The sequence below is a fragment of the Lethenteron reissneri genome, chromosome 49 (assembly GCF_015708825.2).
Source record: "Lethenteron reissneri isolate LAM-NWPU_2019-01 chromosome 49, ASM1570882v1, whole genome shotgun sequence".
In the NCBI taxonomy this organism is placed as follows: domain Eukaryota; kingdom Metazoa; phylum Chordata; class Hyperoartia; order Petromyzontiformes; family Petromyzontidae; genus Lethenteron; species Lethenteron reissneri.
Genome location: NC_083827.1, coordinates 1,276,549 through 1,302,636, shown reverse-complemented (window position 1 = coordinate 1,302,636; position 26,088 = coordinate 1,276,549). Strand labels below are relative to the sequence as shown.

General features: G+C 52.5%; 2 protein-coding genes across 2 annotated transcripts in view; one reads left to right on the top strand and one right to left on the bottom strand.

Moving 5' to 3' along the window:
* Positions 1 to 11,127, top strand: part of GFOD2 (Gfo/Idh/MocA-like oxidoreductase domain containing 2) — a 33,768-nt gene extending 22,641 nt beyond the window's left edge. The window contains exon 3 of the mRNA XM_061571913.1: positions 3,001 to 11,127. Coding sequence (XP_061427897.1) covers positions 3,001 to 3,351 — 351 coding nt within the window. The 3' untranslated portion in view covers positions 3,352 to 11,127. The remainder of the gene's footprint in view (positions 1 to 3,000) is intronic.
* Positions 11,128 to 15,487: 4,360 nt separating this feature from the next.
* On the bottom strand, positions 15,488 to 26,029 carry LOC133354892 (uncharacterized). The gene is made up of 3 exons (XM_061572052.1): positions 25,548 to 26,029; positions 23,264 to 23,371; positions 15,488 to 20,195 (listed from the first exon to the last, which is right to left on the bottom strand). The coding sequence occupies exons 1-3, from the start codon at positions 26,007 to 26,009 to the stop codon at positions 19,677 to 19,679; spliced, it is 1,089 nt and encodes a 362-aa protein (XP_061428036.1). The 5' UTR covers positions 26,010 to 26,029; the 3' UTR covers positions 15,488 to 19,676.
* Positions 26,030 to 26,088: the final 59 nt, after the last annotated feature.

The following is a 26,088-nucleotide window of genomic DNA, read 5'->3' as shown; positions in this document are numbered from 1 at the left end:
CACAGCTGGTGTATCTGGCAGTAAGCTCAGTTGGTCAACTCATGGCACCTGCAGGACCTGTCCCGTGACCTCCTGTCAGCGAGCCTTCGACACTTCAAGTGGCCTCAAAGTGCACCTGGCCTGGCACAGGCACCGTGGTGACGTCATCGTTGCTTAGTGGCGAATGGTGGCTGTTGGTATTGGTGGTTTAATGTTGTACCGGTGAGGCGATGCGTGCATCGTAATTGACAGCTTGTGGCCAGGCATCTGTGTGTCACGAGGCATCTTGAAGCAGTATTTACAAGAAAGGATGTGGTGTGTGATTTACACCGCAACTCCCGTTAGATGTTGCGGGGGGGGGGGGGGGGGTGTATTGATTAACGTGGCTCTAATGCGTTAGCTCCGCTCTTGCTGTTGGGTTTGTTAAGTTGCCCCACTTAAAGGAGATGTTATCAAGTTTTTGCTTCGGTGAATGTATCAGTATCTTAGAGGGTTAATTAAATATAATAGCGTTTTAAGACTGTCGGGCACATAATGAGAACTCCTCAATGCAATTTGTTCAGTCGAAGTCCACATTCACTCCGTGCCTAACCCCACCTAACGAGACGGCTCAATCCAACACTGGTGTGTGTCGCTGTATCGTAATAATTTGGTACAGGCACTCCTCGACTTACGGACGAGTGAGGTGGTTCCAGAGGTCTGTTCATAATCTTAATTTTGGAGCTTTCGTGACTGCAGGAATTATTCTTTGGTTCTTTCGGTTAAGTCACGTCTAATGATAAAATAATAAATTAAATAATAGCATATTACGACGTTTCGATTGCAACACAAGCAATCATCATCAGGCATTAAAGAAATAGCAACAAAAATCTAACTAGAAAACTATAGACAGACATACAAGCAGACAGACATCACAAGGACACACAGAGAGAGAACACATATCGGCACAAAGAGAGAGGTCGTTTCTGTGACGGGGCCTTAAATAAGCTTATCTTTTTTCTCTCTCTCTGGCTATTTGTTCTCTCTGCCTGTGTTCTTTCTTTGGAATTTTCACACTTAAATTCTAACTTAGAAATCTTTGAAATACGTAATCAACCGGGCTATGCGTTAATTGTGTGTTGACCGACTCTCTGTGTTGCATTACATTACATTTCGATATTTTACTAGGTTATTTAATTTTAGTGTGTCTTTCTCCTGATTTTCAAGCTTGCGTGCCGTGCCGCGTCGTCATCTTACTTGCAGCATCACGTTGTCGTCCACTCATTGATATGCTAATTTTTTATCTGCCCCCTACCTCTCTCCGCCCCCGCCCCCCTCTCTATATTTAAGGCCCCGTCACAGAAACGACCTCTCTCTTTGTGCCGATATGTGTTCTCTCTCTGTGTGTCCTTGTGATGTCTGTCTGCTTGTATGTCTGTCTATAGTTTTCTAGTTAGATTTTTGTTGCTATTTCTTTTATGCCTGATGATGATTGCTTGTGTTGCAATCGAAACGTAATATTCGCTATTATTTAATTTATTATTTTATCTTTAGACGTGACGTAACCGAAAGAACCAAAGAATAGTCTTCATAAGTCGATTTGTTCGTTTGTCCAACTTTACTTCTGTCAATTCCAAACATGTTCTACGGCATGTACAATAAACACGGGGAATGGCTTTAAAAGTTGTACAATCTCGTGTAGATGTAGATGCCACCGGTTCTTCATGTTCTGTAGACGTAGATGCCACTGGTTCTTCACGTTCTGCAGACGTAGATGCCACTGGGTCTTCACGTTCTGCAGACGTAGCCACTTGTTCTTCATATTCTGTAGATGTAGATGCCACAGGTTCTTCACATTTTATAGATGTCGATGCCACTGGTTATTTACGTTCTGCAGACGTAGATGCCACTGGTTCTTCACATTCTGCAGACGTAGATGCCACTGGTTCTTCACGTTCTGTAGATGTAGATGCCACTGGTTCTTCACGTTCTGTAGCTGTAGATGCCACTGGTTCTTCACGTTCTGCAGACGTAGATGCCACTGGTTCTTCACATTCTGCAGACGTAGATGCCACTGGTTCTTCACGTTCTGTAGCTGTAGATGCCACTGGTTCTTCACGTTCTGCAGATGTAGATACCACTGGTTCTTCACGTTCTGCAGACGTAGATGTCACTGGTTCTTCACGTTCTGCAGCAGTAGATGCCACCGGTTCTTCACGTTCTGCAGATGTAGATGCCACCACAGCCGTCTATTGCGCGGCGGTTGAACGGGCAACTTGACGTGCTGACCAGGTTTGTCCGTATCTGTGAAAGTTCAGAAGTCGAATGTTCGTAAGTAGAAGAGTACCTGTACAGGCCTACCTCTTTTCGTGCTGCCTCTTATAGCGCTGTTTCGTTATGACGCTCTTTGTCCTGCAGGAAAATTCCTGCGCGGATCAGCCCCCATATACAGAAGGAAGTAGACGTGGCATTGCCTGTAGGGGCGGGTCTCTGCCCATCGTGGTCTTGTGGAACCTGAATGGAGGTGTCTGTTGTATCGATTCTACTCACAGTTGATCCGATTGCCACGTTAGAGTATCGATTCATCGAGGGTTAATCGCTGCTTTTATCAATTGGCGATCAATGGATCGAGTAATCCCATGAGTATAGCTTCCCGCAGATCGTGTGTTTATGGCCGATGTCGTCATTAAAAGCAATTTTTTTTTTAAATGCTTTAATACATTTATCACGTGTATAGTATCATTATGAAGGCTATCACCGACATCCCATATAGATATTGCTCATAGGTAAAAAAAATAGTGCTCTTGGTAACGCATCTCCATTGGAACCACGTTATAGTGGCCTCCTAGAGCGCTGTCTCGCACAGTGCTCCGGTTACCAACAATGTATCCTGAGCACTATAAGAGGGGTACGCCTACACCGTATTGTGCCGTATTGTGTTGTATTGCAGCGTATCACGCCGTATTGCGCCGTGTCGTATTGTGCCGTATTGCCCTGTACCGTATCGTGCCTGTACCTTATCGTGCCGTGTGTGCGGTGCAGGGCCTGGTACAGACGGTGCGGGCGCTGCGCGCCTCGTTCGAGGTGCGCGCCGAGCGGCGGGCGTGGGAGCGCGGCCCCCTGCACTCGGCCGCCACCTTCGAGGACGGCCTCTACATGGCCAGCGTGGTGGAGGCCGTGCGCCAGTCCAGCCGCCTCGGCGAGTGGGTCGCCGTGCCGCCCACGCCGGGCCTGGAGGGCGGCGCGGCGCCGGCGGAGGCTTCTGCGGCTTCGACGGCTTCGGGGGCGCTTGCGCCCACGTCGACGTGCGCGAGCTGCGACGGGGGAGTGAGTGTGAGCGACGGAGGAGGAGGAGTGGGCGATGCGGAGTCCGAGAGGGACGGCCTCCCTTGAACGACTTTTCGAGCGGCCGGAAAATTCACCTTTGGAACCCATTGGTGTCGATCTGATGGCTGAGCAATGGCGGTTCACGTGACTCGTTCAAGAATATTCAAGTTTACGTAATTTAAACACGATAGTTCCCATCTTGAATTTGTTATTTTATAAAGAGGACGTGGATAGCCGTACTTACCGATGGCCGATTTTTTTTTGCCTTTGTAAGTTTCAAGGTAAGCGTCTTGGGTTGTGACTCAAGCAGACGGACCTGCGTTTATTTGTGAACGATCTCACAGGGTGTTTAACGTCAACTTTACAACAGAATATTTTTGTCTTGCGAACAAAAACTTCCCGAATCTGTTTCGCATTTAGCTGAGTGTGGGCAGCCACTCACCAGTCGGATCCTCGTTAACCGCCCAGTAATTTATGCACGGAATTACCAATACGTGACTTCTGTTGCCAGATTGGCTTTTAAGATGCCCTTGACATCACTCTCAAGAGGTGTGGATATTGTGTACTGGTGTCATGGCCACCAGCTCAAAATCTATTTTTTTTAACAACTATTCAGAATTTAAAAACTCCTTATGCCGGCGCTAGATATCCACTCACACGAGACATTGTGTCCAGTTCACTCTCCCAGTGTATAATACGTTTAGTAACTAATGGTGTCGGAGACGAGAGGCGAGGAGGCGCCGCTGCAGCCGGTGTGACGTCGCGCCGCGGCTTACATCTGCGAAACCGAACGTCCGACGCGGTCTCGGCACCCCAACTTCTCGCGTCGACCCGCGTTCTCCTCCTAGCCCACGCGGCTCGACCTCACCCCTCCTCACCCCTCCCCCCGGCCCCCCCCCCGCCCTCCCGTGTGGAGCGTGCCGCGCGGGAATCCGGGGAGCTGCCGACGGAGAGAAACGTTTTTGTCTTTTTTGGTGACAGTGGCAACAGAAGGAAGTGTCCTCACCTGCTGGCTTGGGGTTTGGGGTGGCCTTTCCAACTACTGAACTGCATGGGGGGGGGGGGGGAGTAGGACAATGAATAGAAATATGCGAAAGCTTTACTTATATTTAATAAAATATATGAATTTTTCTTTTTTTTCGGCTAACAGGTTTTAACTACTGTAATGTGAAGAGAGTGCAGGTGCTGCCCTCTCTGCCTGCGTGATTGTGATTGGTTGTCAACGCTTCAAAGGTCAGCGCTTGCTGCTCCCTGATTTGCTGCAGGCGATTCGGTGACCGCGCAATGTTTTGTACGTTTCGCGGGTGAACTATTTTTTACTTTTTTCTTTTTGCACGTTTCAGCTGGGGTGGGGGGGGCTGCCGATTGTAACACGATGCTGGCACGTTGGTCAACGGCACGGAATCAAAATTGCCCCCTACGCTTAATGTATGTGATGTCACGAGTGTGTAGTGGGGAGCGGTGGTGTAGCGGTTAGCGTGCCGTGCTACGAACCCGGCGACCCGCGTTCCATCCTCATTCACGGCCAACACCAGTGACGATAATCTGTAGCGATCCTGGGCCTCCCCTAAGTCGACTCAGCCTCAAATGAGTACCTGGTGCGGTGTGTAAACATCGCCACTTGGGAGACAAAATCCGCTGGGCGTGGTGCTGGCCACCCACCCCCTCGTGCGCCGTGCCAGCCTTCATAAGTGCTCACTAACAGTACTTGCTCTAACAGTCTGTGAAGGCTAACGGGGGTTCTTTGTCTTTGTAATGCAAGCTGGAGCTCTCAATTCCGAGCCTGAAGTCATTATTCTTCTCTCAGAAATCGGATACAGTTCCCAACAGCATCGTGGGCTCAGCGTGATAATGGGATTGTGTGGGTGCCGAGCTGGGCAAAGCCTGGTGTGCGTGGTAAAGAGAGGGAGGGTGGCTTGCCTGGGGGTGGAATCGCCTTTGAAACACGCGGCCGATGTCTGCGTGATTCATTTCAACGGCGATTCTGGTCGGGCTGTGCGAGCTCCGGCCTTCACTCGCCCATGCAGCCCTCAAGGACCTTCTGTTTTTTCTTTTGTCAGCGCCAGAATTGGGGTGAGAGCGAAGCGATCTGGCACGGTCGTGTTATGTAGGTACGTATGTTGAACTTCTTTTTCGCACCGTTACGTAGCCAACCCTGCTAATCAGAGGTGCGGGGCTAACTGTATTGCCATTGTAATTAATTGCAATGGCAATACTAATTTCTTTAGAACTGCTTTTTGTGTTTAGTTTGTTGTCCTTCCCCCGCACCTCTGATTAGCACGGTTGGCTACGTACGTCGCGAAAGTAGGTCGCGACGTACATACGTACAATGGCGATTCTAACCCTGCCTACAATTGACAATAATTTATTTTCTGGCCGTCTGGAATCATCGATGTTTTTTGCTCAGCTCAATTCACAACAGGATCTCGGTGGAATCCAATTATATTGCACAAATTCCAGGTCGGTTCCCATTCACATGAATGTCGATTTTTAACATGGGAATCGCCCACAGAGGAATTGTAATTCGTGCAGAAATCGTCACGGGAATCACCCAGCTCTTGAGCAGCCCCTATAGACGTGCTGTCGATTACAGTCCTACTTGAGTCGTTGTACAGATGCGGATACAACAAAAGACAACTGGATTATTTAAACTATTAACTAAACATTTTTGTATTTTACCAGGTAAGGCCCACTGAGCTATGTAGCTCTTTTTCAGAATAGACCTCGCCACACAAATGGTAGCTCAACGAAGTGGCTTATCATGTATAAATTCATAGCAGCCAAATACTCTAAAAGCATGTTGATTCTAAATGTGGAGGGAAAAACCGGAGGATCCGGAGAAAAATCCACGCGACCACGGCAAGAGAGACATGCAAACTCCAAATATACAGCAGGTGTCAGGTTTGGGATCGAACCCACGACCTCCTGCGTACCAGACAAGGTAGTTAACATCTCGCCACTACGGTGCCCTAACTGTTACTCTAATTATTTTATTTCATTCACCTCATTTTGTAAATAAAACCCTCACTGTTTCCTCGCTGTGGTGACGCGGGTGACGTGACTGTGTATACTTCCTGCACTGATGGGCATTAGTCGTGTATCCAGGGCATAACTCCACACTCGGACACGCTGCTGGCAGTCGACCTCAAGTTAACTCCAGGCATCATCTCCTCTGCGCACAAGGACATGGTTATGAAAGAAACTGGTATCCGCGTGTGTTCACGCAATTGTAAAATCATCGTCTTGGGGTTACAGACGGAGATGTGCGTTCTCAATCACCCGGGACAGTCGTGCCGTGTCCTGACACATGGTCCAGGAGATGGCCGATTGTGACGTTGGACCGATTTTTTCAGAGTCTCTCTGCACTCAGAAACTGGAGGGCCTACAGGAAACTGCGTATAAGCTCTGCACGCATATGCATGTATGTATGTATGGGTGAACTTCTTTCTTACCATACGTAGCCAACCGTGCTAATCTGAGGTGCGTGAGGACGTAAGAGATGCGGCTGAAAGCTACCTGCTGGACTACTGCCCATGGGCGCAATACTTCCCAGCATGCCTCTCTCTTTCGCCCAATCGCGCACATGTCACAATCTCACGTGATCGACAAATGTTCTCGGTGTTTCAATTTAGCATCGGGAACTTTACAATGTCGGTGACATTTGTCACCTCAGGAAATCATTTAAAGCTACCCTCATGTCACTATTGGCATGCCGCGTAAACAAGAGAGTGTATATGTGTGTGTATGTATATATAGTCTGTATGTCTGTATAAATATTGTACAGGTGTTCAATTCAAAGTAAGAGGTCAGGGGACTGCATTGGCATTGGTTTATAAGCACAGACTGGAAATCCTTTACCACCGTCGTCGTGAACACTTCTTCTTAGCTATCATGAAAATAATATCTATTATAAAGATAATAGCCCACTGAAATAATATGCAGCACAATCCCTTTCGAGAGCCCACTGTAATCATTGGTAGTAATTAAAACGATTTAAAAGTTAACTTTTTATTTTAGCAAGTAAAGCCCACTGAGCTATATAGATATTTTTCAGAAGCTACCTGGCCACAAATGATAGGTCAACGAAGTGGCTTATCACGTGGACATTTATAGCAGCCAAATGCTGTACTCGAAACGCGTGTTTGTGATTCTAAATGCGGAGGGAAAAAACGGAGGACCTGAGAACATGCAGACTCCAAATATACAGCAGGTGTCAGGGTCGGGATCGAACCCACGACCTCCTGTAGACCAGGCGAGGTAGTTAACATCTCGCCACCGTGGCACCCACAATTAGAAGATGATTTAAATTTAAAAAATCTCGATGTCTAACCACCATTTTGAAACATTTTAACTCCCTCCTTGTAGGCAGGGAAGCCGTAGCTTCCACGATGCTCACTCAACCCGTTGACAAGGTGGGCAAAGGTGCTCATTAGACATAGGCGAGTTCTCCATAAATGGGTCACCTGGTGTAATAATACAAACGGGGGGGCGGGGGGAGGGCTTTTTTGTCTGCTGTGGGCATCGTCTAAAGCGCAAGTTAATTTGGATTTTTGGTGATCGGGGGGGGGGGGGGTGTTAATGTCAACGGTGGTAATGCGTTTACAGCGTGTAGCGGAGGTGGTTTGACACTGGCTCGCTCGCTCGCGGGCACCTACACCGGCTGTTGCTGCACACAGCTGGCATGTGTACTGCGGCGCTATCGTCTATATTATTTACACTAAAGTTCCGTAACTGTGGCCCCCCCCCCCCCGTGCCCCGAGAGTCCCGCTCCCGAGTTATTCGAAGGGGCGTAGGCCCCGTGCTAAAAAACAGGCGGACGGCACGTCTCCTTTGCGCGTTCCGTGGGCCGCAAAGGCCGGAGTGCGTCGTTTCGGCAGCGTTGATTCAATGCAAACAAAAGTCTGGACTCCTTTTGGACGTCCGGTGTCTTTCCTCATCTGGGACGGTGGCACGACGCAGCGGTTCGCCGCTTGTTCGCAGGGGTTCACGGTTTGTCACTCCGGTGGCCGGCCCTGGGAGTGACCACACGCACAGTGTCCGCCGCCATCCTACTTCACAGTGGACGTTCAAGGTCCCATGGCATCATTCACAAGCACAGGCCGCTGTGTTCCAGCATCGTGCTCCAATTTTTGCCGAATTTGAAAACATTACACCGCAAAAATACTCAGTCGGAAAATTCTGTAATCGATTACTTCAAATAAGTAACATAAATAAACAATAGCTCCACGTTAAAGTTTCTACCTGGCAAATTGCTTTACATCGTGATGTTTGGAGTCATGGGACACTGGCCATTCAGCGCAGCTCCTCATGTTAGATAATAGTGTGCTGAAGCATATCCCACAGAACTACTGAGATAACTTCGAAGTGACTTTTATTCACGCCAGTGTGAGTGCCCTTTTCCACGCGTCCTTCTAAAGAGGGATTTTTGTCACGTGGCGATAAAACCAATATATATTTATTCTCTTAAAATGTTGCCAAATTCAGTCGACAACCAAATTTTACGTGATAGGTTTTATTTTTTTGTGACGTTGGTGACCAGGCTGAGACCATCACCTCGCGACACTTGAACCCAGTTTAATCACGAGCAGCTAAAACCTGGATTTGAACCGAGGACCTCGGCAGTGCTGGCTCGTTGCTCTGACTTTGCGAGCCACCCGACCAGGTCACTTGTGTGTTCCACCACACATCCCATTAGCCAGTGATAAACTATAACAATTTGTTTGGATTGGAAGCCAGGATCTTAAAATTAGCCATGTATCTTAAAAGGCCGATGCTCGCCCAGTGCCCTGACGTGGGCATTAACATCAGCCCATTAAGCCAATTTTTTAATCGGTTAATCCCAGATACGTTTTACCAATTTATATTTTCCTCCCCCAGAATTGCAGTTAACTGTTTATTTGTGTGGCGTTTCTAAATGTTTTATTTCGATCACCCGGTAACTAGCTACTGTATTTACAAGTTGCTTTAAAACGACTGTAATGTTTTCCTGTCTGAGCCCGTCGCGGCACTGGTGGTGATTGGTGTTCGCGACACTTCAGGGATTGGTAGTCGAGTGAATGGTGCCCTGTGCGATGTTCTGTGCTTTCGTGGCGTTGGGTGCGCGCTGGCGGCACTGGCTGAGGAGCGCATGGTGCGTGCGCGGCCTCTCGTGACTCACGTTATTAACATTGTGGCGTGCACTTTATTGCTTGAATGAAAAATCGTATTGGTCGCGTGTTGTTTTTATTAATTAAAACGGAAGCGCATTTTAATATACATTCCTGTGGCCCTTTAAAACCATGCACTGACTCCATAGTTTATGCGGGTGCCGTGATAGTCGGCTCGCAATTGATGTGGCAATTCGTTGTGCATAAAGCATGCGCTACGCTGTCGGGTAGCGAACGGTGCTGTCGTAGTGGGCGCGAGTCGTGGTATCGTAGTGGTAGAGTATCAGCGGTGGCGACGAGGCTGTGCAGTAATTCATGGCGACTGTAAGTACGCCACGCTCGCCACAGCGGCGCTGCGACACTCACTGCCAGAGTAATATATTAGGGCTGCGCGCGTTGTTGTTGTTGTCGTTGTCGTGCTCACATTGTTCATTAACGCGGGGTTTTGCCGTCGGCCGTAGAGCCGAGTGCAAGTCGGACTCGTGAGGTTGTCGTCCCCGCGCTCGCTTCGTGCCCAGGTCACGTTCCCGTGCTACCAGTCCTCCCTGCGTCGGCGCCGTCGACTCAACGCAGCTCGTCACGTTGAGGGCATCAGGATGCTCATCGTCTGCATTTGCCTCCAGAAATGGTTTCTGTTCTTCGAACTGCTGCTTGAATCTAAGCCGCCACTGTTCATGTTCTTGGTCACGTGGAAGGGAAATAGTGAAATAATAAAAATACAACTATACAATTCTCGCGACGATTCGATTGCAACACAAGCAATCATCATCAGGTGTGAAACCCACAGGTTACCAAGACGCATCATTGGATGTACTTTGGGCTTGCGACCAAATTCTTCGCATTCTTAAGCGGACAACGTAAACAACTCTTAACAGGAATGTTTATCTATTTACTTTTAACAACAAGGTAACTGTTCCAACTGGTTTAGTCCGACTGGTAGCAGTCCGCAGTCTGGTTTGCTTGGGCAGTGTGTTGTGTAAATCAATGCATTTGCTAGTTTGCAGCAGGCAAACACTCATCTGGCATCAAATACACAGAAGGCATGCCTCCGAATATTCACGAATCTATTGACATAAGTTTTCCCCGTTAGTCCTTTGGGTAATAATGCGCAGCAAGTAGGATGCAAATGCGGCATGCAGCATGTTTGTTGTTGTTGTTGTGTGTGTGTGTATGTGTGCGTCTCCAGTCTCGTAAACTGTGGTGTAACAGTTTCGTTTTTTTTAATCCAACCGAGTGGTGTTTGCTGTAAGGTAAAATAAGGGCGGCAGTGTTTGCGCGCCCATTTTGTTTATTAATTATCAATTCTAGGTGTGGACCGATGTTTTACAACAAAGAGTTCCCAATTATTCACGCAGCACGCTCATCACCCACGCAGCCCAGTCGGGTGCAGGGTTTGGCTCGAGGATGTTAATTCTGTCCCCCCCCCCCCCCCCCCCGAGTCACTTTGTTATTCTGCACCGTCATCGCTGGCAATGAAAGGCGCTCGGATGTCATTTGCAAGATATTTACTCAGACTACACAGATCAGTTCCAAAATAGAAATTGTCTACAAATAATAATAAAAATATCTATTGTACACTTCTTGGACTTCCCAGGTCTTTCTTGCAATAAAGGAATCTCAAACAGGCTGTCACCTGGTTAAATACAGGACTGTGAATAGATCTGTTATTGGTAATAAATAAATTGCATAGCAGCCTGTGCTGTTTGTGAGTCTGTGTGCGTGTGTAGTGACAAGCGTCTTTCTGTGGTCTTTTGGAGATGATGTGATTCCGCATGCTTACAGGACGGTGAATGCGCTCAGTACAATTGCAATGCGCACAGCATTCGCTCGCTCGAAGATGAAACAACTCACAAGTGTGAGGAGCCACAGAGAACAGGACTGACAATTTCCCAAGTTCTGCAGTCCTCTATTTCAGGGGTGGCCAACCTGCAGACCAAGAGCCAAAATTGACCCATGTGTTCTGCAAAGACTCAAGTGTATATTTGTTGACAGTTTTCGGCACAGCACGGGAAACATTAATTATTCTGTGCTCCTACTGTGATGGTGTGTTCTACGTTGTGCCCCTTCGGTAGAGCTGCATGCGGCTGAGAAGACGCCAATTGGCCACCGCTGCTCCATCAAGGTGTGAGATGTCAATGAGTGTTTCCATGTGGAAGGAAACCCACGTGTGCAAGAGGGCAACACTTTTCCATTCAGATGGAACAGGTGGGGTCACAGTTTGCTGAATTGCATTCTCCTTGCGAGCCAGGGTATGGCACCTCGCCACCCGCAGGAGAAGCGAGTTTCTCTTCTGCGCATTATCCACCAACCCCCACTGCTGCCTCCATGCGTGCCGGATTACAGGCCACGTGCACCGCCGCCACCACCACCACCGCCGCCACCACCGCCACCACCACCGCCACCACCACCGCCACCACCACCGCCGCCACCACCGCCACCACCACCACCGCCGCCACCACCGCCGCCGCCGCCACCACCGCCGCCACCGCCGCCGCCACCGCCGCCACCACCGCCGCCGCCGCCGCCACCGCCGCCACCGCCGCCGCCACCGCCACCGCTGCCGCCGCTGCCACCACCACCACCACCCGGCTCTGCTTAGGATGTGTCTCCAACTGATCTGCACGTCGTCACACCACTGCTGAATGACGGCGCCTACCCCCCCCCCCCCGTAACGATGACCACCGCGCCAGCCCGTGTCATCCACACTAAATGTGCATCACTGGCACATGTGTTGGGCCTGCTGCCAGTAACAATGTATATGGCTAACGAGTGGCGAGAGGCGCCAAGGGGAATCCTCCCGTTTGACCAGCGAAGCGATGACACGGCAGGGACGAGTCAGGTTCCAGGTGGTACTGGCAAAAACAGTCGTGCTGCCGCCGCCGTGCTTACAGATACTTGTGCCGCTGACATTCGGAACGCCAATGGTGACCCCGAAGGGAGACACCCCTGCTGAGCTCACCCAGGGGGTGGGTGGTGTGGGGGAGCAGGACCAGGGGGGGGGGGGGCAGGGCGAGTGGGACCCCAACGTCGCCGGTGTAGCCGGCGTGAGCTCACCCGTAATTAATCGCACCTATAATTATAATTATTATAAAGTCACTCGAGGCGCGTGACTTTATAATAAGTGAATGCAAATGGTAATTAGCGATTGGACAGCGAAGGCACGCCGACTTGGTGTTGACTCGGTCGCCCTCCGCTCGCTGTCGCAGATACGCCACTGTCCTCCGAAGAAGACCCTGAAACGAAGCGTCGCCCCCCCCCCCCCCCCCCTGGTGCTCAGCTGTTGTGGAGTCGCCCCACTTCTCCGGAGGACAGAACACAACGCGGAGTCTCTCGGAGCGTCATTATTGTTTCTCGTCGTCGTCGTCGTTGTTGTTGCCTATTGAGCCGACCAAGAGGGTCACAGCGAACCGGATACACAGGGGCGCACTCAAGCACTGTGTCCACGCCTGTGCTCATGTGTCATGAAGATACGTGCCGTTGAAGAGTGCCGTACAAGATATACCTATTGCCTGAAGATACCTGCCATTGCAGAGCGCTGTACGAGCTCGCTCTGCATTAAGAGGTTATTGGCGATACCGTTGGGGAGCGCTGTACGAGCTGGCGCCGTGATTCTTGAGAATCATTGACAGGTTAATCGCTGAAGAGGACTGACCTGGTCAGCGCTGGTTGAGTGGTCGCGTGTTGGAGCGGTTCCCGGGTTAGCGAAATTCGAGGTGCAATTACGAGGCAATAGAACAAAGCGCTGAGCTCCAAGCGCCTTTGTCTCGGCCTGGGTCGCTACTCGTGGACTCCATCGCTACTCCCGCTGATGCTGTTTATCGGCCTGGTAGCTACTGCTGCCTGCCTGCTCCCTGCCTAACTGCTGCCTGCAGCCAGGCAGGCAACATCAGGCAGCAGCAGCAGCAGCAGCGCCACTGTGCTCCAGTAGCCCTGGCAATGGAGCAGCGCAGCGGAATGCATTATTTATGGAGCTGTCTGGAGACCAACGCTTCACCTGCGTGGAATGCTGATGAATAGAGAGAGGGGGGGGGGGGTCCATTAACGTGGCTTTTCCTTGGCAAAACCGGCGATAAATAATGCACGCGCGGCACGTGAGTCAGACAGGAGGCGTTTAGGCTGCAGGGAATCATGGCAATTGCACACTAATCATTTTCAATCCTTCTAGTTTCCCTCTCTACACAATAACTCTGTCATACAGCCACATGGATGGGATGGCTGGGTGATTGGTTGGGTGAGTGACTGAGTATCAGGGTGAGGGGCAGGAGGATGGCTGAATGGGTGACAGTGTGTGTGGGTGGATAAAGAGCAGGGCGGCTGGGGTGGCATTGATGGCGAAGTGGCAGTCGGGCTGAGCAGGGCGCCTGGGCGCCATGCAGCGGGGTATCGGGGCGGCTGGGTGGTTGGATGTCTTCGTGGGTAGACGAGTCGGGTGGCTGCTGGCTGCGTTGATGAATGGGGTGCGTCAGTGGCAGCAGGAAGGGCCAAGCTTCCCGAGGTACCGGAGACCTCCTGGCATCGACATTGCCCCCGGGCGCTTCAATCTGCAGGAAGCAGCCGTCGGTGGCCGTGCAGGCAGCAACAGGCGGGCAGCAGCGGCCCCGCTGCCTTGGCACCACGTGGGAATAGCGACACGTGTGAGAAGAGACTGCACAGTATACACATTGTGCATACACACACACCCGCACCGTGCCTGTACCTACAGCAGTGTGCATGGGGGTGCCTCCGTACGCGTATACGCACATTTTTTATGTGTTTATATAATATGGTATGTGTGTGTGCAGCCGTGTCTGGTATGATGCTGCATAGCGTGCATACTATGCACGTCTGGTTTATGTCCGTGTGAGTATGTGTATATCTGTGTCAATGACTGCGTGTATTGCAGGGGAGCGGTAGTGTAGTGGTTAGCGCGCTGCGCTCACGGGCAACAGCAGTGAAGATTATCCTAACCGGTCGTGGGCCTCCGCTAGGTCGACTTAGCCTCAAATGAGTACCTGGTGCGCTGTGTAAAACTTCGCCAGTAGGGAGACAAAGGCGGTCGGGCGTGGTATTGGCCACCCACCCCTCGTGCCATATCGGCCTGCATAGGTATATTTAATATTATATCAGACAACTTTCATTAATTATTCTTTGCCACTTACTGTGGCAGTTTGTCCCCTTCGAGAGCTGCATGCGGCTCGCGAGACCACGGTCTGTCATTGTCATGAGGTGCAACTCGCTAACAGCACTTTCCAAACTGGCCCCAACAGTCTGTTCAAGGCGATACGAGGGGGATGTTTGTGGTTTGTATGCACAGAACATCGTCGTACACAAGTGTGTGAACGATGTGCGTGTTTGTTGTACACAGAGGTGAAGAAGCGTCAACCCGCTCTCGCAACTGCTGGCGGAAGGGGTCTAAACCAGGAGGAGCAAGGCAGGGGTCTTGGAATAAGTACGAATACCCCCACATTTAGCCTCACATTCGTACTGCTGAGGTTGATGGAGGCGGCGGTGCAGAGGAAATTCACGAAATGTGCCAATGTCTCAACTGCCGCACCGGGAGATGCTTCACCCGAGGTGCGGTTTGGAAGTCCATGCAGTTTTCTGGCCTTGAGCGACCTCAAGGTTGCCTCAATGGAGGCAAAGTAACACTGACATTTGGCCAATTTTCGCGAACAAAAAACAACGTACGGTTAAGCATGTACATTTTTTTTCCACGTGAATTTTTTCGTGTGAAATGTCTCAGTTTGTATTTCATACATAGCGTACTAAGCCTCAAGGCAACGGGAGAGATTTCCCTTTTCGTTGAAAAATAACACTTTGGAAATTTGTCCGATATTCGCAAAAAACGACAAAGGTTGTTGTTAGTTGTCGATTTTTTCCCACGCGAAACAAAGTACGTAAAATTTCCTTTTTTTAATTAACGTATATCGCAGTAAGACTAAAGGCAATGGAGGTAATTCCCTTTCTGTAGACATTTTTTTACTTAAAATGTAATAAATTTTCACACAAAAAACAGGTTAGGTATGTAGATTTTTTTCCCCACACGATAATACAAATTATACCTTGAACAAGTTTGGCATTGACAGAAACTGTACATCATCAAAACAACCATCAACTCCCAACCCTGCTGGCCGCTATGAATAAAAAAAGCCACCTCGGGGCTTCTGGTTAATATCTGCAATGAAATCAGGGTGAGACAGGGTCCTGTGTGCGAGTGTGTGGGGAGCGGTTGTGCAGTGGTGAGCACACTTCACCGTGGACTCGGCGACCCGAGGTCGATTCGCATGCCACTGCTCAGAGTGGCGATATCTGAATGGATTCCTGGCCGAGCCTCCTCTAGGACAACTCAGCCTTAAAAGGAATACTTGACCATGTGATGTGTAAAGACGTGGCCAGCCATGGCACTGGCCACACCACCCACTCATGCGCCGTGGCGGCCTTCATAGGTGCTCGCTAACAGTATTCGCCTCAATAGAAGGTTATCATCGAGGGTATTTGTTTTTTGGTTTGGTGTGTGTTGTGGAGTTCAAAAAAAGGGATTTTATTTTATTTTTTATTTTTCTACAATTGTAAAACATTTTACAAGCATCATCCTGTGCGCGTGCGTGCACACTAAGCGTCTGCATGTTGGTCTGGTCCACGATACTCGTCCCCTGGGGCGTGCGTGCGTGTGCCACCGGCACCATCGCGCGCTCTGCACGGGGTTGAGATGCTCCGATGTTGGCGAGATGCTCGTGGTAGAAGCGGCCGATACGCACCCCTTGGCAACTTCCACTCGGGTGGCAGTGAAGACTGCCACCGTCTCCCCCTCCCCCCCGCCATGCACACCACAGAGACATGTGCCCCGGTTTGCAATTCGCCCCCACCGCACGTGCGCGCGTCTTTGCTCCGCGTGCATAAGGTGCTCGCGAACTCCACTCGGCCCACACGGCCCGTGCAGGCTATGATGCAGGGGTCGTCTTTGTTACACGGCGCAACTTGCAAATACTCGTTGCGATGCAGCACACGCAGGCTGGGAGGTGAAGGTCGCGAGGCTAACGAGCTCGTCGACCCTTCAGCGTGCTCCGATTGCGACTGCCGTCCCCTGGGGCCCACGGGGGCCCTCGCTCTAGAGAAGGTGCCGGAGGTGGATCTATAAACTTCCCAGGGGACGCGGAGCTGAGAGTTCATGCTTGTTAAATAGGGCCCTGTACTAATATTAAAACTCAACGTACGTTCCAGTGAATATCAATAAAATACCTCTTTTGGGAATCTCAAGGGAGAAGGAGGGAGGGCAATTGTCCACATCGGGAGACACCAAAGTGGCACTCGGATTTTCTTCGTTGACCCCGTGACATCCAGACATCAAGATCCAGACATCTAGACATCAAGATCCAGACATCAAGATCCAGACATCAAGGTCAGTCACGAGGGTGGCTTGGGTGAGTGTCGCCTCCTGTGGCCAGCCGAGAGGGAGCCACGTGCCCCGCTAACAGGTCACGTGTCCCGCTAAGGCCACCATGGAAACGATCTCGATAAGCCCATTTGCCTGGATGCTAAACTGGGCCGTCCCGGTGTGGTTTTCACAGGCCTGGGGAATGACCACTTTGAATCCAGCACAATTACTTACATGACACGATTTGCTATTTACGGTGGACTGTATATGACGGCAATTTTTCCTTTACGACACTTTTTTTATTGTTAATGATTAAGAGCGTAGTTCTTCTACGGAACGGTTCCACACCTGGTGGGATCCAATCAGCGGAGAATGATGCGATTTGACCCCAATCAGAGCACATCTCATCCCAAGCACAGTGGAGACGAAACTAACAATGCCACCCTTAATAAGTAGAAAAATACTCTATTACATATATACATACACAGTACATATGCCTGCACGATTACAATAACGTTCCATCCTTCACAGGAAACACAACACACATTACGTTTCAATAAAAAAAATATTAATAATGCCGCTTACATTATTATGTGAAAAACACATGACTGTATCGGACCTGAAAACGCAAATATTGAACATTGACACCGTTCTAGAAAAAACATAACTTAAAAAAATAAAAAATCTATAACTTAAAACAATGAAATGCCATTGCGGGCATCATTGCAGCCTGGACGAAACCTACGCAGGAGACCCGCTGAAAGGCACAGGGGGTGAAGCGGGGTTTGAACCCAGGATACAGAGGTGCAGGCTTGGCTCTCAAGATTTGGGCGTCAAACGCCAGAGCCAAGAGGCCCCGAGGCTCACGGTGGCCAATCCGCTTCCAGAGAGAAGCGAGCCGGCAGTACCGAGAATCCCAGACTCAGAGCCGGGCTTCAGCCGCCCGAGATTGTCACTTCTTTTAACTTATTCCTGCTTCGAGGCCTAAAAATGTCGGTGTGTTATGACGTCGCCATTTCCTGCAGCAGGCAATATAAAAATCTGTGCCACCTAAAATGGGGCAGCCATCACCTTCTGAGGGATGTCTATTTGACTCGGGCTGGTGCAATTGCCCTGCTACGCGAGTTGCGGAGAGTTCCGTCGTATTGCGACGCCGATGGGGGCACTGCTATCAACGTCGACACAGAACGACGAGTTGATCCAAATTCGGAGTCCCCTGCAGGTGGCAGGGGCGGCGTGGCAACCCGTCACGCCATGCGGTGGCCCGGGGAGGGAGACCTCAGGACTTTGGCCTGGCACCACCCACGCTGGGCCGCCTGCTCTGTCCCGCTGCAAGCGGATCGCTCGGTGTGTCTGCCACGCGGCGACCTGTAGCTCGCCCGGATCCAATTAGAGACGAGTGCCAAACAAACACAACAACAAGATCAGCAGCAATGCGGCGGTTTACTTTAGTTTCTTTAAATAAGGAGACTGCCGAATCGCAGGACTTGCTTTTGAATTCCCCACTCTCTGTGGAGAGACCGCCACGGTGCGGTTCCCACCGCGCACCGGCCTCGCCATGACCACCCAGAGAGAAACACCGCACGTGGGGGCCACTTTCCAATCGTCCCTTGCTATTGACTACAAGCTTCAAGCCTGCCACAGATGGCCTGCGACGCACAGCCTAGGTATAAAGACTAACAACAGCGACGTGTTTTGTTCGGGCTGAAGATTTCTGTGGCGTGTTTGCTGCACCGCAATGGGCGGCTGCGGCAAGAAGTGCTGACGCGAGCGCTGAGCGAGCGAGTGGTGGGACGTCTCCACCGGGAGCTCCGTCAATGGCCCGACCTTGTCACGCTCGCTCCGCTGGTCTTGAGTTGACGCTTGCATATTATATATTATTTTCGTGCGATTTGCATAAATTGCATATTCTTGCACGCACGATTCAGTGCGAGTAGCGCGAGCGTGAGAATCACCTTGTAATTATAGAATTGATCCACTGTCGCGTGATTTACTCTGTCGCGTTTTGAGAAACCACGGTGCACTCTTATGCGCCCTACAGAAGTTAATAAATGTCATCGCGACGTTTTACCAAACGTTGCACACGTTAGACTCGATAACCGATTGGCTCTCAACTGTGCGACGGGAGCCACGGCGTGGGGGTCCACGCCACGAGCGGAGAAACACCCCCAAGCAGGACCCTCCTCCTCAAGGAGTCTTGAGACTCAGGTTTTCAAAGTGTCCGCTTGAACTGACCCTAACGAGCCACTAATCTCCGACGATGTGACCCGGCGCCAGAGAATTAGACCGAGTCGCACACCCATAGCCAGAATTCGAATTCACATCCCGCTACACCGACGAATAAATACAACCCGATTTCAGTGCCGGTATATTCCTCTTTAGGGCCGGCTGGCATAGCATTGCATTCCGAGACAGCCACTGTTAACTTTCTTGTAGGTGGTGCTCACCTCAATGACACCGGAGGGATGATGAATGACGCTTACTGAGAGTGGTGGTGGTGCTTGTGGTGATGCTAGAGGGGTGTTGGTGCTGGTGCTTCGTCGACTCGAGCTGTGATGTGAATGCACAATCCCACCACTAGGCGCGCTACTGCTCTACCACGCGAGCGACATTCCATGCAAAACTACTGGGACGAGCAATCGAGGCGCAGCGGGGGGGGGGGGGGGGGCACTCAACTCTCTTCGTTGCCCCGAGCAGGTGGTGGAAATTCACCATTCCCATGGTGGGGGTCCAATCTCTCCCACAACTGTTGACCGTCCACACAAAGTTTTACCAACTTTATCAACCGAGCAGAGATGGGTTTTTTCCCCCCCCCCCACCACTTGTCTCCCCGACATTCAAGAAACACCAAACGTCCCGTTAACCCCCCCCGGGGCGCGAGCCGCACGTCCTCACGCCGTCACCAGCGCGCTCATCATGCTCTCGAACAGCAGCACCTGCTCGGAGAGCCGCACGAGGCTGCGCTCGAGCCGCGCCACCGCGAGCCGGGGCGGCGGCGATGGCGCCGCGCCGGCGACGCCGCCCGCGCCGGCGACGCCGCCCGCGCCGGCGACGCCGCCCGCGCCGGCCGTGGCGGCGTCGCGCGTCGCCTCCACGAGGTCGCGCAGCGCGTCGCACAGCGGGGCGCCGAACGACGCGAAGGGGGCGAGCGGGCGCTCGACGCCGCCCCTGGCCACGGCGTCGCTGGCGTAGGCGAGGCGGTGGCCCGCGATGACGGCCGCCTTGCTGTGCGTCACCAGCTCCTGCGGCGCCCAGCGGCCGCGCCGCACGCACCCCGCCAGCGCCGCCAGCGCGTTCGCCATGCCCGACACGAGCTCGCAGCGGCCGCGCTTCGACAGGAAGCGCGCCAGCTCCGACTTTGCGCTGGCCGGCTCCGGTGCCTCCTGCTGCTGCTTCTTGATGTCGGCACCCTGCAACAGAGGAGGTGACGGTTTAAAACGATCAGAATGGTTCGGTGCACGTTTCACTCCGGTATTCAACTGGCGATCCATATCTACGTCTCGCATGAAGGACAGGTGATTGTTTTACTTGAATAACTTCATGTACCTGTTCGTGTGATATCTAAAAGCTGCAAATTAAAATCTGTCCACGTAAGCTTATTTCAACCTTCCCAGTTTGTTTCGAAGCACCGCACTGCCATGGTGCAGCAGCTCGACCTCTGCCCTGAGCGAGGACGCCTGGTGGCACAGAACGCTGCGACGCGGTCCTCGTGCCCGGCGGGGTTTGCGACGAGCGTGCCGGGTCTGGTCAGTTTCACGTATTTCCAGCGAGCGTTTCTCCAACGCAAAGAAAAGACGCATTTATGGCAATCTGCAGGTCACAGCGAGCTCGAGGGTTACAACAAGCGTCACATGGTCGGAATTCCGATGACAAAAAACTAACTATTAAAAACTAATTTTTATTTTACCAGGGAAGGCACATGGAGCTACGGAGCTTTTTTTGGTTGTGACCTGGCCACAAATGAAAGCTCAACGAAGTGGCTTATCACGTGGAAATATATAGCAGCCAAATAATTTAAATGCGTGATGTTGACGCGGAGAACAATCCACGTGACCACGGGGAGAGCACACAGACTCCAAATATACAGCAGGCGTCAGGGATTGGGATCGAACCCACGAGCTCCTATATACCAAGGGAGGTAGTTAACATCTCACCACCGTGGCGCCCTTGCTTAGAAGGTAAGCAGCGGCCGCCTTTGCCAGAAAAATTGCCGCCCTCCCGCAATGGGCTCTCAAGCCACAAGCGATTGGAAACCTGCAGGAGGGGAGGTTTCCGATTCCCTGCACTCTTCCCAAGCCCCGTCGCCATCAACACTGCGACCGGCAAGCGAGCGCATGCATGCAGCCGCTTGTCTGGGCGTGTTGTAGCTCAAGTTCAACATTTTTTATTTCTGACAGAATTTATTTAGGCAGCCGAACGGCAACGAAGGCGTGACACCGGGTTACTCACGGCAACCCGGCTGCGACTTATTTTGAGTCTCGTCAGCGGGGTGTGTAGCCCCGCGAAACGCCGCCGCTACGCCTCACGTCAAAAGGCACGCCCTGCGGTGGCTGCTACGCTGGACGTGGCCCGCACCCCAGAGCTGTGGAGGCGGCAGCAGCAGCAGCAGCGAGGGTCGGTGGATTGGACACAAACTGCTGAATTCCCTTCCCGTGGGTGTCGTGGAGCAGCCCTGCCCCGGCTTGCCACAGGGCGGAACGGTGGTCACAGTTGGAAAACGGTCACGTTTGGTTAGACCACAGGTTTTGTCAGCGTAGAAAACACTCATTTCCATTTCCGTGTACCTCTGTTACTTATTAAGGACCGCTCAAGTGGAAACATTTTACTGCCGATTTAAACAAATATCAGTCAGACCTCAGGTGCCTCAAATGATCGCCCAACGTAAAGTCACGTTCCAGAGAGCCGCTTGTTCAATGCCGGTCCAGGACGACCGCGGTGCGCAAACAACAGCAGGGCAGAGGGCAGACCGCGGAGACCGCTGCCACGCACGGCAGGAGGCGGTGCCTCTTCGGTTGCTATCGTCCAGGTGGGAGCGGTGGCGCACAAACCGCCGCTCGGCGATTTGTCATCGAGACCGGCGGTGGGCACGCTGCAACTCTTGTTCGGTCTTCTTCGTACGGCTCAAGTTGATGTCGAGCAACAACTGTAATAATGTTACGTGGAGGTGGTCAAGCCAGACGATTGCGTCGGGAGCAGCGGAGCGTCGCTGTGATGGCGCCTCCTCCTTCGTGTTTGTGAAATCGGGCAGCGAATCGTTTTATTTTCTTTGCCACCGAGACATTTCGTCATCCGAGGCCTGCCTGACAACCGACTCGGGGCTCGTTCGGCGTTGGATTAGAAGCTCTGGCCTTGGCTATTGCTGGGAATGCAAACTGTATGACGCTATACCCAGCAATGTACAGTAACACAACACCTTATCAGAGATCTCCAGGGAGAACGAGACGGCGATGGACGAGAGACACGACGCCGAGCGGACCGGGGGTGCAGATGAACAGTGCCGAGAGGACGCAGCGGAGGGAGGAGGGGTGCAAGCCGGTGTCACGGAGTGAGCCGGCTAGTGTCCTCGAGTGAGCGGAGGAATCACGTCATGCCAACAGACGGATCCCAGAATATGACTTCACAGAACTGCTTCTGGGTTTTGGACGTTGCCAGTGAGAGCGCAAGTTACCGGCACCAATGTTCCCGAATGTAATCACTGGCATGTGTCTGGTTGGATGCCGTTGTTTTCCATGGAACCATTTGAGGGTTTGATTAACAGGAAGAGTGGACAATAGGCATCTAGTTGCACATTGGAATTATGGGATACGGCACGAGTAACAAACAATTGGTGGGAAGAAATATGAAATAAAAATGACAAAATGTGTGGCATTAAAACTATTTTTTACTTTACCAGGTAAGGCCCACTGAGCTATGTAGCTGTTTTTCAGAAGAGACCTGGCCACAAATGATAGCTCAACGAAATGGCTGGACATGTGGAAATTTATAGCATCCAAATACTCCAAACGCACGTGGATTCTAAATGTTGGGCGAAAAACCGGAGGACCCGGAGAAAAAAAATCCACGGGGAGAACATTCAAACTGCAAATATACAGCAGGCGTCAGGGTTGAGATCGAACCCACGACCTCCTGTGTACCAGGCGAGGTAGTTAGCATCTAGCCACCGTGGTGCCCCTTGCCGTCCTCAGCCACGGTCAATCCACTGCTTTATGAGGGCCTCACCAGGCCACGGCCATCTTCCCACCACCATGCGATATTTAATTATAACCCTCTACCTAGCATCTGCACACGAGCTGATTTCGACATTGCAGGGGTGCGTGGTCTGCAGGTGAACAGATCCTCCGTGGGGAGAGTCCCCGGGCTTGAACCCCGCGGTCGCCCGCTGGTTAGTGGAATGAGGATCCTCGCCGTGCGTATGCGGAAGGCTCCCCACACGTCATGGTTGCCGCGCGCTGGGAGCGGAGCGGCGGGCCCGCAGTACCTGATCTGTCACGGAGGGAGAAGTGGAGGCCTCGTATGGACTCCACCCGCCCTTCTCCTCCTCCTCCTGCCGCCGCAGTAGCCACGGCTTCTCCAAGTCGGCCTGGCCCTGCGGCACGACACACGGGCCCCCGCACGCCCCAGCCATGGGTGAGCCGGCGTCACCTGGTCACGACGGGGCGGCAACGTGCGGACCGGAGAAGCCCCCGCGAGACGAACCGTGCGTGCGCGATGCACGCACGCATCGTCCTGCCTTCCTGCAGGACGATGCGGGACGATGCGATGCACGAGGCTGCGGTACAGCGGGTAGCTTTGCGGCCGGCTATTCGGGCAGAACTGGCAGAGTCAGCCCTTCCGCCCTCTGACGTTAACACGGCGGTCAACGCGAAGCGAGATCCGCCACCGTGCCACAGAAATGTGGAATTTACAACGAAGGCTTAGGGCCAGAGACGGAGGGGATCACCACCCGACACGCTGCCTGTGCTGCAGATCGTTATCTCCTCTTGCCACGCAAGGGATTCTCCGGGCATATGCTCCGACGAGTTCCTGATTGGTGCTTTTGCATGCGCGAGGGGGAAGCCAGAACACACAAACCGCCCGGAACTCGGCGCAGCATCCGAGTTGACAAGCTTGTACTGTACAAGCAGTGCGATTGTTATCTACATGTTGTGTTGTATCAAACAGAGAAGGTCCTGGCTTAGGAATCTCTGGCACTTGACACCGAATGTCAAAACCGGTCCAGAGTGTGCTCCGGTTGCATCAGACGGCCGTGCGGCTGATGGGATTCGTAGAAAATAAATGGTTTCTTCATGTGGAGGGACAGACGTGAAAAGGAGGCGAATTCTCCGCTTGTTCAATTTGCCTCACGCATTATTCGTAATTTAAATAGGGGAGAGAACTCATAAAAATTCGGAACGTGATTTCAAATGGAAGTCGTGGTTTTCCTCCGAACGGACACCGCTTCATCATTTTCCCCACTCGTGCCAGGACTCGGGCGGCACCTTACGAGCCACGTTCCAGGGAACGTTGAGCGTGCACACGGGCTCAGCGGCGGTGAGGGAATAGACCTCTAACCCTCACTCAGCTGCCCGGGATGGAGCGTCACAGTCCGTGCACGGAGTGCGACCCACGCCACCGCGACCCCCTGTGGCGATCGCGACCACCGCTGTGCCTGTGCTGACAACCCCGGACCGGCCACCGACATTCCACCGACATTCTGCGTCGCTACAGCAGAGACAACGGCGTCTCCTCCCACTCTCGTAATCAGGAGCTCCACTGCTCCTGATGCACCGCAGTAGGGCGCTGCCTTGCCGAGGTGCCGAGGTGTTAACAACCTCGCCTGGTATGGAGGAGGAAGAGGTGGGTTCAATCCCGACCCTGACGCCTGCTGTATATTTGCAGTTTGCGTGTCTCTCTCTCCCCGTGGTTGTGTGGAATTTTTTACAGGTCCTCCAGTTTTTCCCACCACATTTAGAAATATGCGTTTGGAGTATTTGGCTGCAATAAATTTCTACGCTTCGGAAAAAGAGCTACATAGCTCAGTGGGCCTTACGCACGCCTAAAATGGCGAAATCAGCTTGTGTGCAGGTGCTAGGTGGAGTATTATTATTGAATCTCGTAAAGTTATGGGGAGACGACAGTGACCTGGGGATGTCCTCATGAAGCAGTGGATTGACTGCGGCTGAGGATGACAAGGGGCACCATGGTGGTGAGATGCCAACTACCTCGCCTGGTATGCAGGAGGTCGTGGGTTCCATCCTGACCCTGACGCCTGCTGCTGCTGCTGTAGATTTGGAGTTTGCATGTACTCCCTGTGGATTTTTCTCCGGGTCCTCCAGTTTTTCCCTCTAAATTTAGAAACTTGCGTTTAGAGTATATGACTACTATAAAATGCCACGTTATAAGCCACTTCGTTGAGCTATCATTTGTGGCCAGGTCACACTGAAAAGAGCTATACAGTAGTGTTCAGGCCATGTAAATAATAATCTGACCAAATTTGTGTTGTGAGACCCTCCACCACTCGACAAATTGAACAGTGGCACGGTGTACGAGTGTTTGACAACGCGACAATTGTTATCGTCTCACGGCGAAGAAGAATAATTCTCACAACGCGACGAATCGAGCACATTCAGGAGAGAACCCAGGAGGTCAAGGGCACCGTTGACATTTCTTTTCCATTTTTCCACCTGTGCCACGTGCCGAGCCGCCCCTAATCCAGCCACATTTATTTTGTTGGACCCGGCCGAGGACTCGAGAGACCAGGACGAGCAAGAGTGACTGCTCACCTGCAGCTGCGCATAGTTGCAGTCGCTGCCGGCGCTCGGCGCCACGGCGGGCACCACGGTTGGCGCCACGCACGTGAGCGGCGGCACCTCCCTGCGGCGCGGCGAGGTGGGCCCCGCGTCCGCCCGGGCCCGCGGCTCGGCCGCCGCGAGCCGCAGGGTGCGGTGCACGGCGTCCAGCACGGCGCGCGCCGTCTCCGCGATCCGCTCCTCCCCGGCGGCGCCGCTGCCGCCGCCGCCGGAGTCGGCGTCGCCCGCTCGTGGGCGGCCGTGCGAGGCCCTCGCCGCCAGCATGACGCGACCGGCTCGCTCGAGCGACACGCACGAGTCGTCCAGACCCCGGAGCAGAGCCCGCAGCTCCGCGGCACCGGTGCCGCCGCCGCCGCCGCAGGCCCCGCGAGCGAAGTCGACGAACTCCCGCAGGCAGCTGGCGGCCATGCGCACCGCGTCGGGGGAACCCGCCATCTCGCCGCCTGCCAGCGGTGTCACGGCGCTCTCCACGGACTCGCAGAGACGCGAGAGCGCGCCCAGCGGACCCTCGGCG